Here is a 15333-nt window from a genome sequence, read left to right as displayed (position 1 = left end):
CAATCGCATCGGGGTGCTTCATCACGAGAGTTGGCCTTGGTTTAAAAAGTAAACAGAGAGAGAAGGTGCTCGCAGAGAAAGAAGCTTTAATTGATCCGTGAGTTTTCATGAGGCGACGTGAACTGTTTCCATAGCATCCAACCTCCCCGTTGATTTGCAGCAGAAACTGAAGTTTAATTAATCAAGCCGACAAGTTTGATGTGCACAGAAGCGAAGGGGTTTCTGAGGCTTTTCACCTTTTGATCTCGCCCGGTTAAGTGAGTGTAAATAAAGAGGCTGTCAATACTTGTAAATATGATGCACCTTATGAGCTCAGAGTGCTCAGTTTTGGCCCGTACGCTAACTTCAACTGCACCATCAAAGCTGCTGTCTTTTAAAAAAAAAGCAGCGTCAACAAGTAAATTCATCACATTCGACAAATTAAAGAAAAGCCTGAATAACCGAGCGCAGATGCTGTTTGACGACGTGTTAGACTGTACTCCCCAACATCATTATCAGAAACAACAAATGCCTCCTGTTTTTTGTCAAGACTTCAGAGAACACATGTAAAATCACAACGAGTGTCAGGGTTTGGGAAACGAGCATCCCAAAAGCTAATGACAAGTGGCTGTGTATTCAGCACTCCAGCATCAGGCCCCTTCCTCTTTAGTTAGAATCGGTCCCCCAGGAGGAACTCCAGCCTCCTGTTTTGTGAGTGGCTGCTGCCTGGGGAGAGTTTTTTTTTTGTTATGTTTTTTTAATCCTGCAGCTGGGTAATGGTACAGTAACAGCTTGATTCAGTCTCTCTAAAGACCACTCTGTCAGGCACAAGACATGTTTCAGATCATCTCTTCAAAAGCTGCACCACCTGGGGCCGATTAGACGAGGAGAGGAAGTGTCTCTGCTGCTGTAATTTTACTGTTATTAGTCGTTTTTTTTAATCCCCCTCTGGCTACGCGTCACCTGTGGTGCTTTTGTTTATATGAATTAAGCTCTATCGGAGTTCAATTGTTCGTCGCACGTTGACCAGTAGAATCAGAAGTCGTACATCTGTGTGTTTTGCTGTAGCTTCCAGTGCAGTGTTTGCTGAGCAGTGGCTGAGTGCAGCACTGAGACATGCTCCTGAAACGCCTCGCTGAAGTCAATTGTCTGTAAGATGTGCATTACATGCGCACAGTATTTTAGTCAATAGATGTCCTTTAGCTGAATGTCAGGCAGCGAAGGAGCCGGCGTCGCTTTAGCAAACACAGCAGCAGCTTTGGTGTGACATTGAATTTCATACTACATTAAGCATTTTGTCATCTTTGACGAAAGAATCACAAACTTTTTCTCACTCGGTCTTGTGCTGTTTTGAAATGCGTCCCGGACTGACAGCTGGACTGACACTTTAAATGATAGTGTACCTTTCTCACTTTTTCTCTTGTGCTTCACGTCTCATGACTGCGGCCTTGAATGAAAAATGAGGCGAGCAGAATTCTGCTGAAATGTCACATCATGTTTTTTGCTTTAGGCGTCATGTGTCATCACAAGGACACATGGATTGAAAACCTCTGGAGGATAGTTTCCTTCACATGCGAACAGGATGGGGAAAAATACCTTCAGCCGGCAGCCAAACGATGATAAAGCAGCGACTGTTAGCGCGCGGTGTTTCCTAGACGTCTTGGCTGGCTAAAATTGTGACAGCATTTGATTCAGCCGTGCAAGTCTTGTGTCTTTTTTTTAATGGAAGCCACACTACTCATATAAAGCGTCATGCAGCTAACAAGCACTGGTCTCCTGACGCTAACACTCCTGTTTCATCCATTCCCTTACCTTTGTTTTTCCTCCTCCAGTGTGGGTCTGGATGTGGGGCTTCGTGTCCATCACCATCATCAGCCTGCTGTCCCTGCTGGGCGTCGTACTCGTGCCAATCCTCAACCAATCCTGCTTTAAGTTCCTGCTCACCTTCCTGGTAGCGCTGGCGGTGGGCACGCTCAGTGGTGACGCTCTGCTTCACCTGCTGCCTCACGTGAGTACACCACACTATACCGACACATCTGATGTAAATCTTTGGAGGAGGTTGTGTCTCCTGCAAAAACAATGTTCCCACCAACACCCCAGCATGAAGCAGGAAACCATTTACAAGTCTACAACTGGTGTAGAACACAGTCTTTACAATTCTGCACAGAAAAAAGAAATGAAACTGAAAACTACAGAGTTCCAAAGCCTCATTTTGTTTGTTTACACTTCTTTCGGCATCATCTTGAAGCAGCCGGACACTTTACCAGCGATGTTTCTCATATAAGTTGTTGTGGGTCTTTCAGCATCACACACATCCTCCCTCAGGTGACACAGCTGGAGTGGATCAAGTCCCCAGTGTGTGTCCAGGCAGCGCTACCTAAACCCCAGCTATCCGTTACATAACACGCAGCCGGATCTGTCACAATACGGCTGTTATTGTGACTCAGGCAGATCTGAAGCATCTCAGATTAAAGTCTGAATCCGACAGTAATGTTTTTCAGGTGTCACTGTATGAAATTCGGCACCTACTGACGTCCTCTTTGTTGCCCACAGCTGGCTGAGTGTCAGATTCTTTTCTTTGACTTTAATAAGTACCTACAGCATCACGCCACCTCAGGAACCACGAGTCCCTCTAAAAATAAGACTCGATGTGTGCAGGTGGCACAGCTGCCGTTAGTTCACCAACACGGGATCAGTCGGGATCCGACGGTAAATAATGTCCTGTGTTCCTCTACACCTCCGACAGGCCAGCTGTTGCACAGATTTCAGGTCTACATGGTGGAGCTGGTTTGTCCTGTCCAACACTGAGGCTACGTTCAGACTGCAGGACTTAATGCTCAGTTGTTTTGTTTTCGCGAGTTCGTTCACATTTCCAATTAAATGTATGTGATCTCCTGTGTGAACGTCATACGACCCAAAAGTGTGATGCATGTACAGAAGAGGACACGACGACGTCACACACAGCGAGCTCAGCGTTTGTGGAAGTAAACACGTGTGGTAACTGTGGAGCGTGTCTGGCGAGTTTCAAGTTGTTGTCCAACTGTAGCCAGCACATTTACAACGTTTTAAGAAGAGGATTAAACAGGAAGAGGAAAAAGATCCTGTCAGATTTAGGACCACATATCCAAGTGGCCTGAGGCGCATTGGAAAAAAAAAACAGATCTGTTTTGTTCAGACTGTCATGAAAAGATCAGATACAGGTCACATAGGGGCAAAAAAAGAATTTGGGTCACTTTAGACCAGAGGTGTCCAATCCTGCATGTTTTAGATGTTTCCCTCTTCCAACACACCTGATTCAGATGATCAGCTCATCATCAAGCTCTGCAGAAGCCTGATAGCGATCCTGAGCGTTTGAATCAGGTGTGTTGGAAGAGGGAAACATCTAAAACATGCAGGATTGGACACCACTGCTTTAGACACTACAGTATTGGCAACTTTGTCAGGTTTACATAAACAGTCTATTGCAGTTCCACATAACAAAGCTGGCGTAAGTCCTCCCATTACAAATGCATCTAAAGTTTTTGTTGACATAAATTAATAACTTCAGGAAGTGTTTCTAAATTTTTTTACCCTCCCTGTTTACATATACGAAGGGTAGGGGAACAAAATAAAGTGCCGTCCTACACCATCGCTATGACCTCAAGTGCTAAACTGTAAAATTGAATTACCAACTGTGACAGTGTTAATAACCTGAGTACTACAGGCGTCATAAAAACAGACCTTGTGCGAGGAGAGGGAGCCCTTGTCCAATGAGGTTTAGGCAGGTATCGTGGGACGAGTGACAGACCGCCCAGTTAATAGGCGCCGTTTCTTTAGTGGAAGCTGTAGACATGGTGTTCTATGGGTTGTTCAGAGGAACAAACTCAGTTATGCTGGAGTGAAATACTGCTGCTGGGTAAACGTTATTTTTTAATGCTGAACCAGAAACCTACTCTCCATTTACATCCATTGAGACAGATGGGCCTATTTCAAATAGAATTTAACTGTCTAAAAAGAAGAAAGACCACTGGAGAGAAGCAGAGACGTTCTCACGTTTGTTCTATTTATCGACTTTTTTTTTTGGTGGAAATTTGGGTGAGACTGTATTTTAAATAAATTTGAAAGGGGGAAAAAAGTTTTGCACTGTGAGGACCCAGAGGATAAAAATACAACATTTCAACAGTACAGGCCTGTACCTGTACACACTGCAGTGGCTTTTTTTTGTTTTGTTTAATCTCTAGTTCAGGAAATAAAACAAATCAAACACTGACACATCTCTGCTCTGAGACAGCGACAGTATCTGCTGTAACCTACAGGCAGAGCACGGTGGACTGTCTGAGGCCTCTTCATTTAACATCCGTTACATTCAAGCCAAATGATTTCACAAAGTGCTGATTAAAGCCATCAGGTAGAACCGTGTGGCGAGATCCCTGCCCGGGCACACTAGCAGCTAGAAAGCAGCACTGATTGTTTTGAAGAGCAGGGCATCCATAGCGATGGGGACAGATTAGGCTGCAGCAAAAAAAAACCTGGGAAGCATTTAAAAAAAAAAAAGGTTTCTGATGCTCCAGATAGTAAATAAACTCAAATTTGCATCGCAGGTTTAATCGTTTACAGAATGTCCCCGATGTCTTTGCGTTTAAGTGATAAAATTGTAATGATCCACATGACACAGATAATAATTCGACAATATTTTGCTCAAGATAAAAATACAACAACAACCCCGGTGTGCTGGATTATTGCACTGAAGAAGCTGTGAATGTGTACCGACACCTTACTACCTGTTTGCTGTGAAAATAGAAACACTTTGGCTACTGTAGGATCACAACGACACGTCAGAAAGATAAAAACATTGAATGAAATTGTGCTGCTGGGCCTCCTGTGTTAGCTCTCAGTCTGGAGACACGTGTTGATCCTGCTGCTGCTGTGTGAAGGCCTCCAACATTTAACAGAGTCAAAGAGAAGGAGAGAGCTTCCTAGATTTGTTAAATGAGGAGAACCAAGTCACATCTCCCAGAGACGCCAGGTTTCATAAGACTCAGGAAACTTCTCGTCTTCTGAGTAAAACCAGGTGCTTCAATTCTGAGTTTAACACTGAAGGTCTGATGTGGATTAGCAGTAGAAGACTCTGGACCAGAAACCCGGGACCTACATTTAACAGCTTCAACATTTGTGCTGCTTCAGAAGAAAACGTTTGTAGGATTCTGACACACTTCACACTTATTGGTGTTAAGTTTGTGACTAATAAAGAAAACTAAATAGCCCTTACATAATTTGTACAGAAGTGCCGCATTTGTCATTTGGGAACCTTGTGATGGCCAGTAATGAGCAATGACCTAGTTCTTTTTAATGATGCTGAGACTCCCAAGTCCCTCTTTCACTGACCAGTTTCCAGCGAACTATGTTGCTCATCAACTCACAGTCAGAGAATTTCCTCCGCTTCAAGGAAAGCATTCGACTCTTATCTGTGTCTCAGTCGTCCTCTGTTCTTCTTCCTATGTGCAGTCACAAGGGCAGCATGACCACAGCCAACCGGGGAGCAGCCACGACGCTGATCTGGTGACAGAATTTGACGGTGTGTGGAAGGGGCTAACGGCGTTGGCTGGCATCTACCTCCTCTTTATCATCGAACACTGTATCGGCATGTTTAAGCACTACAAAGACCAAAGGGTAAGATAAACATGACCCAGCTGTAGGTTATGGATTAGGCTGAACGCTGCAGTTACAAGATTATTTTCATAAATATTTGATTTTGTGTGCTTTGTTCCTTGAGTTTGGACTGTTTTAAGTTCACAAAGTGTAAGAAATTGCTGACATGCAGTGAAAGCTTGTGGATGGAGTATAAAGTTGTTCCGTTGCTCACAGGGCATGAAGAAGGCGAGTGAGGAGGGCAAGATCGGCAGGAAGTTGTCAGATCACAAGTTAAATCGTCGCTCAGATGCAGAGTGGCTGCACCTGAAGCCACTCAGTGACGGTACGAAGTGTTCAGTCATGAAATCTTTACGGCCAGTTGTGACCCACGCTGGCTTTTTGGTCTGTTTCTGTCACAGTGACATTACTTCTCTTATCCAGATCCTGACAACTCAGCCGTCTCCTGCGACAACGGTCACAATGACACACAGCTCTCAGAGCTCCAGACACCCGACTCTCCCACCACCAAGACCCCGCTGGCACCCACAAACCCCCAACAAGACCAGCAGTCGCCCACCAAGGAGAACGGTCGCAAAGCCAAGCAGCACAGACACTCGCACGGACATGGTCACTCTCATGGAGGGAACTGCCACTCAGACCAGGAGATGAAGGATGCTGGTATAGCCAGCATCGCCTGGATGGTCATCATGGGAGACGGCATGCATAACTTCAGTGATGGCCTTGCCATAGGTAACAAGTTCAGAGTTTGTAACTCATCTGTAGGTCTATAAACCAGGACAAAAAACATGCTGGATTCTCTGTGTAAACTTGCCAATGGAAAGGATTCAGTTGTTTTTTTGTGTTAGAAATGTAGAATTTCAATCCTGTGAAAATGGAAACAGGAAGTAACCTTTAAAGTCCATGAATGTATGAGTCCTTGTGTCTGAGGGATGTTAACATCCAGCACAATGTTCCAAACCAAGGTCCCATTATTGTGCCCTTTTTAAGCAAAAATGAAACTCACACAGGTCTTCAGGATGTCTGCTGGTTTTCAGCTCAAAATACTGCATAGATAGTTTATTCTGCCATAACTGTATATCTACTGGCTTTAGCCCGGCGCTAAATGGGCTGTTTGAGTGTCTGTAGCTGTAAAAACAGCTGAGCTGCTGCCGTTCACGCCTCCTTCAGGAAAAAGACTCTCTCTGCATCTGTGATTCACAGCTCAGAGCAAAACAGCTGACTGCACAGCCGCTGACACAGATGTGAATGAGCGCGGGAGTGAGAGGTTCTGTTGCTTCTCATTTTCTCTTGGAGCAATCATTTAACATGGAAGTGTCGTCGGATTCACAGCACAGCTGTTGTTTTTAACTCGTGTGTCAGACAACGTTGTGGTAGTTTAGCGGTGCAAAGCAGCTGCTTGGAAATGGCTCTGAAGTGACTGCTGGTTCACATGTAGTCCTAATAGGCTGCATTTCAATCACAGTTTCATACTTGTTCCTTTGTCTAACAACAAAAGACATGTAAATGAGAACAGCTTTATTTGATAGCAGTCCTTGTTTATTGGTTTCAAATCAGTCTTAAAGTTTCCACCATCTGTGAATGTCCCTCAGCTTTAGACCAACATAAGGATTTTCCTGTTGTTGTGGGGACATTGCCTTCAAAATAAAAGCAATCCACTGGATCTTCAGGTCCTCACATGCTGGGAGTGCATGAAGACTCTTGTGTTCACTCCTGTGGCCAACAGCAAATGATGCGGCTATCTTCCTCAAATGAATAAAAGCCCAGTATCTGCTTTCTATGAGAGTGGTATCTGTCCTCTCATCTAACTCGTGCTTTCTCTCTTCTCTTTCTCACACTTTGAACTTGTCTTTACAGGGGCAGCGTTCAGTGCAAACCTGACAGGCGGCATCAGTACATCAGTGGCTGTTTTCTGCCACGAATTACCTCATGAGCTTGGTAAGTACATCAAGAGAAAGTATTAAAGAAGTAAAAAAACAAACACCCAAAACAAGTCAGTTATTCATTACACACTAGAGACACTGCACACTTCATTTATTCAACAAGTTGAACAAAGCTGCATTGTGACGGCTTTGCAGTTGGTTCACATAATGATAATCAGCGGCTAAGTCACTGCACTCATGCAAAGCAGCTCTTGTCCTTCTTGAACTGAAACTTTCATCAGAGCGAGTCTCTGTCCCCCGAAACTTGTTAAAAACCCAGCACTGTCAATAATCATCACTCTTCTCTTCACTCCAGAAAAATGCACTTTTTTTTCCAAATTAATGGCTTTTGTCTGACAGCAGCGAGATGACTTGTCATTGTCTGTCAGTAGAGATGATGTACTGTGCCTGGCGCACGTTGTTCAATACAGTCAGACTGGAAGACGGTGCAGCTGCCGGTGCTCTCATTTGCATTCAGTCTGTCCTCTCTGAGGACCCTTTTGATTCAGTTTGATTCAGCAACAGTGAACAGTTTTGTTCAGAGTTGTACTTTTTTCCCACTCTGCAGTGCTCTCCTCTGCCTGTTTGTTTATAGTGAGAGAAGAGGTGGTGAGATAGGGGCGAAAAACACAGACAATGGGCCCATCCACAGCAGATCAGTGCTGATGATGTGTCTGATCCTGCTGCAGTTTCATTGCGTCTTTTGTGTGCTTGATGAATAGAGGAGTGTCAATTACCACAGTGGGTGAACCAGTGAATAATAGCCCGGGTTTGTCTGGCTGCTCCCCCTCGTGCTGATCAACAGGGTCCTGTCCTTCCCTTATTGTTGTGTTTTGGGGTAGAATAAGAAACTGTGGGGGGATGAAACACATTTGGGTTTAACTAATGCTGCAGAAAGCTGCTTTAAACTCTGTAATTTTTAGCCATGCCAAAAACTCTGCAGTTGTTGGTTGTGTTTGCCAGACATCAGCATCATATAGAACAAGACGGTGCACCGCTTTGATTCACGTCCAACTCCCCCCCCCCATTATTGCTATTTCCACTCAGTCGTACTTGAGTTTCCAGATGGCTAACTGCATCACCAAGTCCCGTCTCAAGCGGGCATGTGAAGATGTGCAAGATAAGTCTTTTTGTCCCCATGTAATTTCACATTTCCTGTTGATTCTGCGCCCGTGCTTCAGCAGCACTTTGCTGTCGTGCTCTCGCCCCCATCGGGCCGCTTGTCAGACAAACCCAGCAGTTTGACAAGTGCACCTCTCAGCTCCTCCTGAACACAAAAGCCGTCCCCTGACTGGCAGCTGGATGGAAAAAGATGATGATTATGAGGGTTCTTTAACCACCCAGAGTGAAGCTAATTGGCAGTGATGGGTGTGTTAATTGCGGTATATGAGGCGGCAGCAGGCGTGTCTGAGTGTCTGACGGATTGGAACCGGGGAGGCAGGAAACGCCAGAGTGAGTCGAAGAGCGGGGAGAGAAAAAAAAAAAAAAACATGCCATTGAAGTGAGGTGTGTGCGGACCATCTCTCTTTAACTTCTCCCCTCTTTTTACTGGGCTTGATTGATGGATGAGAGCAGAGTGGTAATATATTCATTGTGGTAATTAGCGAGGAAAAGAGGCCGCTTGTTACACGGTGCAGGAAATGTAGGCCACCCCCCTTCTCAGTAATCATCTCTCTCTCCAAATCCAGGGCGTTTCCGCTGAGACTTGGGCCTCTCCCCGCATTTGGCCCGGCGATGATTGAAGAGGGTAGAGAGGCTACGGCATGCATATGTAATCATAAAGTGTATCAGAGGGGAGTTCAAGATACATTTCTTAGAAAGTGCGGCTCTTGTTTTTCACCTTCGCGGAGACCCACAGCGGCAGCCGACGCGTGGAGGGAGTTTGTTTAGAACAGGTACACATCATCACCGAAGGCAGAGACGAGATAGAGCGGAGAAATCTACTGTTTCTAAAGCACAGCGTGACATGTGCCACGCGTTTCACCGACGAGTTTATATGCTGCAGAGTGCATGTCAGTTTGCAAACACAACTTGGACGTCCTGGTGTCACTGCGGCAGCTTTACCTTTCAGAAACACCTTGTGGGGAAAAAAAACAACAGATTCATTCCTACCTCAGAAGCAGGATGTGTGTTGGAATAAGCTCGGGAGTTGTCGTAATGCTGTTTAAATGAGTGTGTCTTCTGGCCGACAGGTGACTTTGCGGTGCTGCTGAAAGCCGGGATGTCAGTGAAGCAGGCCATTGTCTACAATCTGCTGTCCGCCCTCATGGCCTACGTTGGCATGCTGATTGGCACAGCTGTGGGCCAGTACACGCACAATGTCACCAGCTGGATCTTCGCCATCACAGCTGGCATGTTCCTTTATGTGGCTCTGGTGGATATGGTAAGTTGGCACGGTGCACTCCACAGCCCCAAAGTGATAATTGTCCCTGAACAGCATCAAGCTTAACTTTCACTGTCTCCTCTCCCACACGGGCAGTCGGTCCACTCCTCACTGCTTCCTGATCTGCATTGCTAATTCCAAAAAAAAAAAAAGTCTGTCTCTGATCCCAACTGGTTACTTTGTCTCTTTCATAGCTGCCAGAAATGCTTCATGGGGACAGCGAGGACCACAAGCGCTGCCAGCTGGGACACTTTATCCTGCAGAACCTGGGCATGCTGACCGGGTTCGGCATCATGCTGCTCATCGCCATCTTCGAAGACCGCATTGTTTTCGATTTTGGCTTTTAGTGGAGGAGGAGGAGAGAGGACGCGAAGGAGGGGGAGAGCTGGATGTATCAGTGTTGTTCTTCTTGGCCTTAACATGCTTTGTTTGCAATGTGACGGCCCAGTTTTGCATGCAGTGTGAGTCTCGTTCATGGCCTCCATTCCAAACATGCAGCGGTAGCTTATGCATATCTCATGACTCTGCTAGTGATGTTTACACTCTGCTCCTCCATCACCTCTCTCGTGTCAGCTCCAATCTGTCTGCTCCCTGGGAAGCAAAAAAAGAGGCTGAATGACAGAAGAGCAAAAGCTGCGGCCCAACCAGAAAGCGCCTCCTCTGCTCTGAAACGCCACCTTTAAAAAAAAAAAAAAAAGAAAAAAAAAAAGCTGTAGATAGCGAGGTGGTGCGGGGTATGTGTTCCCGCGGAGAGGCAGCTATCACGGCCCAGCAGCTCGCCGCCTATCCATCATCACCTGTTGTTAATGTGTTGTCGTCGTACTCCCCCCACCCCCTCCTTCCTCGCCTCTCATCCACTCTGTGCTGTGTCCCGTCATCCATACCGCATACATCTGTGGCGTGTGTTCCACCTGCCATCCATCACCACCCTTCGATGTCATCAGGCTGTTTATGAAACGCCTCTGTGCCAAGCCCCGGCCACTGGAGCAGCTCTAGAGCCACACCGCACACCGTCACAGTGTCCTTAAAGAGACCCTCGCTGCTACATCTGGAACAAACCCTTTAACTCGTGTCGCTTCACCGGCGGAACGTTGACGGTGTCTGAGCTGCAGTGTCAAAATAGAAAAGCGTTCCCCTTATGGTACGTGGGAAATGGCCTGGATACTTCTTCTTTTTTTTTCTCTCTCCTGCAGTTTTCTTTAGTTATTCCTTCAAAGTTGTGTTTTATTGTCTAATTACAGTTTTTGGGACCTTCTTACTTAATAGTGATGACTGCTGCTAACAAAGCTGCCAAAGTCTTTACAAATTAGCATTTACAGTGATCAGTGTTTTTTTTGTTTGTTTGTTCGTTTGTGTCTTTGGTAGCTACACAAATGTCGGACCAATTTTTTTTCTTCTGGTACGGGTTCGACGATCTGTAGCCAAATGAGACATATTCTTGTTAGACCTTTTTTTTATTTTACTTTTCTTTGTCAACTTCAAAATGTGAAGTCAGATAAACTAGCTCTATTTGTCATCAGAAGTGTTGTAGTTTACTAGATTTACTAGGGTGCCTCTTTGAGTTCCTAGAAGGTGTTTTGTCCAATCGGAGCGCCCTGCAACGGAAGTTGAATTACAGTAGGAGGTTTAGGTGTCACAGGTATCAGTGCAGATCTCTTTTTTTTTTTTGGTACGAGGTCCATATAGTGTCAGTAGTTGTGGAAATAACACATTTTTGTTCCTGCTAATATTTTTTTTTTTCTAGTACTTTTGTCCAAGAATGATTTCACTTCTTGACAATCGGAGACAGACAAAGCAAAATCAGTAAACTTAATGTCCCAGCAGAGCAATAAACGTTCTGCTGCCTAAAGCTCCCTGCACTTGTAATGGATGATTATGATTAACGATTGGACAAAGATTATTTATTGTGAATATGTTTTACAAGCATTCCTGCGTGTTTCTGGGGGTGTATGTGACAGTCACTCTGTTGACTGTTGATTTTCCGTGGCTGGTGCTTGACACCACCTCTCCTCCTGCCCCCCCCCCCCTGCCCCCCCACCCCCCAACATTCCATTGGCTGTTCTGCGGCTCACATGCTAAGCTACCTAACCTAGCTTCAGCTGCTAGAGCACACAGATAAAGTGTGCCTTCATTTATCCGGTCACTGTGTGACATCCATCGTCTGTGTCTTAACTGGCTGTAAACCATCGTCAGTCGACTCATGTCATTGTTCTGACTGAATCATGCATGAAGCATGAGTAAAACGGTACAGACATTGTGTTGAGTGTAATTTTTATTTTTTTTTCTTTCTTTGTACTGCAAAGTTAAACTATTGATGACCTTTGTTACTTTTTAAATTAACTGTGTGAAGATCATGGGAGGTTCTTTGGGGTGTAGTGTAACTGGTGCGAGCCTTTGAGACGAGTGACGCTGGTGTGAGAGCACGCGGCTCATCATCTGTATGCTGTATCTTTTTACAGGCGTGTTATTATTTCATCTTAGGTTCATTTTTCATGCGAGCGCACCGAAACCTGAATGTATTTGTATTCTAACATCAAACGAAGCTCATCGTTTGCCCTCTTTCAAATATGAATTCAGTTGTATCTTACAATATGAATAATGAATGTTTAAAAGGAGTTTTTTTTTTTGAAATCCTGCATTACTTGTGTAATTTAAATCTAAACTGCCCTGTCGAGTGTTCAGTAAGAGCTGATGACACTTAAGACACTATGCCCCAAAGATAAAAGTTTCCTCAGTGTTTATTGGGCACAGACAGCCCATGATCATTTTTTTCTTTGTTATATGTGTATTTGTTTAGTAATCTGGATATAAAATGCAAAATGTGACATCCTTGCTGTCTGCCTGTCTGTGCATTCTCCCCATTATGGAAGGAAAATAAACTCTTGAAAAGAAGCCAAACTCCTGATGTTTTTGTTCTAATCTTACAGAGACGACTGGTGTGCAGCTGCAAAACCACAACAGCATAACACCTCTATCAGCGACACTCCCACTGCTCCTCTCCTCACTCGTCTCCTGTTTGCGTTCCCAGATCGGGAGGTTTGGTGAAGCTGATGCGTAAATAAATAAGAAGGCTCACCTAAAGACGCATCAACTTACAAACCAAATATAGGTGCAGCTGAGTTACTGTACCGTGCTGCTGTAAGAGCTGTCAGACTGTGGAACGCCAGCTGTGAATCCTCAGTATCATCTACAGCAAAAAGAAAAAAGGCCAAAGAGCCTTTGTGTGTGCTTATCATTTTTTTTTTTTTTTGGCATTCTTTTTAATTAAATGTTGGAACATATAACGAGCGCAGGCGTAAAACAAACCAGAGACTAAGAGCTGAGCTGGCACAGCAGTGCGACCCCTCGTCTGATCCAGTGCTCAGCAGGAACGTTGGAGTTGAGCGTCATGGCGATGACGTAGTTAGTGGAGTGTCCGGTGGTGGACAGAGTGCCGCGGCGCTCGCTTGTCTTGTAGACAGGCGCCACGTAGCACATCCTCTGGGGAACGTCCTGTCGCTTCATGGGCTTCAACCACATCTGACAGAGAGAGACGTACGAGGAGAGAGAGGCGTTACAGAGGGGCAGGCGGGGAGCAACCGGGTCAAAGGATGTGACCTGAAATTCTAATGATGATGTATCCTCTGTCTTGAGTAGCCATCAGGGCAGTCACTGTTATTTAGAGGTTGTTTTCCTCTTCAAGTGTTTGACTGGTGGAGTAATTAAGGCTCGTGTGCTTCTACTGAAGAGCAACGAAAGTGAGCAGTCCTGACGGCAGGATCAATGCCTGGTGAAAGGGGTGGGACTGAAGGTTCAAAGGTCAGGACGGAGCGATGTACCACGGCGGAAACTAACCTGGATCTCCATTTGTTATCCAAACATTAACTTACAAATTGGAACTTTGGGGACATAAACTTATAAAACAATGGCATTAACAAGGAAAAGCCCCCTTGGGCTATTAAGCAGTCTTGGTTATGCAAAAGGGATAAACTGGGCCACTCAAAAAAAAAACATCTTAAAAACGAAAAAACAAAAACAGTTTGTAGAGTTGCAGCCTGAGAACTACTCATCTGGTTCCATAACGGGCGCCTCAGTGAGGATTTGCATTTCAAAGCCAGCGACCGCAGCCTCTGTTGTGTTTTTTTCCCCCCACAAATAATAAACACATTTTTAATTAAGTTCCGCTCTTGTCAAAAACTGATTCTGTTAATAACTTGCCGCGAAATGTCTGAATATTTAAAAAGTCAGTCTTGTGCATTATTCATAGTCACTGAAAGCATTGTGAAGAAGAGAGAACAGAGGGGGGAAAGAATTTAAAAAAAAAAAAAAAAAGAAGGAAAACTTGATCAGTCGGCACTCTCAGCCACTGGCACTTGTTTCCATCACGCTGTCAGTCTACTTTCATATACCACATCAAGCTCTGTTAATTAATAAAGGGATGGGAAGCAAAGGAGACAGGCATCCTGCAGGCAGAATGTAAAATAGTGCTGAAGCTGTGGTTGTGTTGAGTCCAGAGAACAAGGAGCTGTGAACATCCTCCTGGGTGAAACTGGAGCTACAGTACGCTTTCTCGTTGTACTGGTCTCTGGTTAACAAGAGGGGGGAAAAAAACAGCTTCCTCGTAGCGGTTTACATTCCACATAACTATGGAATCGGCCCCATTTTCATAATCTGCTACAACGAAAGATACAATCTTCCCTCTTTTCTGACACCCAGTGGGATTCACAGGAGCTGAATCAATAAACCGCCTCTCCTCAAACTTTATGTAAGAATAGGTTATGCAACAAGGGTTCTTTTTGACTCGCTGCCTGCAGTGATTTTTGCTATACACTGCACATTCATCTTACACTAAGGCTTAATAGTGCCCACATTGAGGTGTCAAATGCTAAAGCAGGTAGTAGTATTACAATGAAGTGCAAACCCACATTTCTCTCTGCATTTTTTTACTTTCACACTCAAGAATCAGTTCAAAACTGCAATTGAAAATGCACCCGATAAGCCCAAGGCTACTCTCATCAGTCATTATGAGTGCTAACCATACATCCTGAATCTGGTTTTCATTCACAACAGTCGGAGCTATTGTGGTATTCTGATGTAACCTCGCCTTTTTATCAAGGGAAGAGTATTGCATGGAATAAAACTGTTAGGATTTTACATGTATCTAACCGTTAAGGATGGCAGTAGAGATATCTTCCTTTATCTGTGTAGAGGAGATTGTCTGGGATCTGAACATTGGAATCACGATGGTGGGATATTGTATGACCTAGAGCCAAACCCCATCCCACCCCCAAACATATTGCCACTAATGACATCTTTGCCTCGGAGCCTCCAGTGTCAGGAATCATCTCTGCTATCTTGCACATACGTGATCTGCAATCTGCAAAAAACTTTTTTATTTCAGGCCAAAACTCAAAATGACTTTTCTTTGTGAAATACTTTCCT

General features: G+C 44.8%; 1 protein-coding gene across 3 annotated transcripts in view; it reads left to right on the top strand.

Moving 5' to 3' along the window:
- Positions 1-12804, top strand: part of slc39a10 (solute carrier family 39 member 10) — a 36642-nt gene extending 23838 nt beyond the window's left edge. For all 3 annotated transcript variants that reach the window (XM_008289781.1, XM_008289783.1, XM_008289782.1), the window contains 7 exons: positions 1812-1987; positions 5464-5628; positions 5824-5932; positions 6031-6339; positions 7465-7545; positions 9722-9912; positions 10107-12804. In XM_008289781.1, coding sequence (XP_008288003.1) covers positions 1812-1987; positions 5464-5628; positions 5824-5932; positions 6031-6339; positions 7465-7545; positions 9722-9912; positions 10107-10259 — 1184 coding nt within the window. In that variant the 3' untranslated portion in view covers positions 10260-12804. The remainder of the gene's footprint in view (positions 1-1811; positions 1988-5463; positions 5629-5823; positions 5933-6030; positions 6340-7464; positions 7546-9721; positions 9913-10106) is intronic.
- Positions 12805-15333: the final 2529 nt, after the last annotated feature.

This window comes from Stegastes partitus, unplaced genomic scaffold (genome assembly GCF_000690725.1).
Source record: "Stegastes partitus isolate 25-593 unplaced genomic scaffold, Stegastes_partitus-1.0.2 Scaffold636, whole genome shotgun sequence".
NCBI classification, from domain to species: Eukaryota; Metazoa; Chordata; class Actinopteri; family Pomacentridae; genus Stegastes; species Stegastes partitus.
Note: the sequence above shows the minus strand (reverse complement) of the source record. Positions and strands in the feature narration are given on the sequence as shown.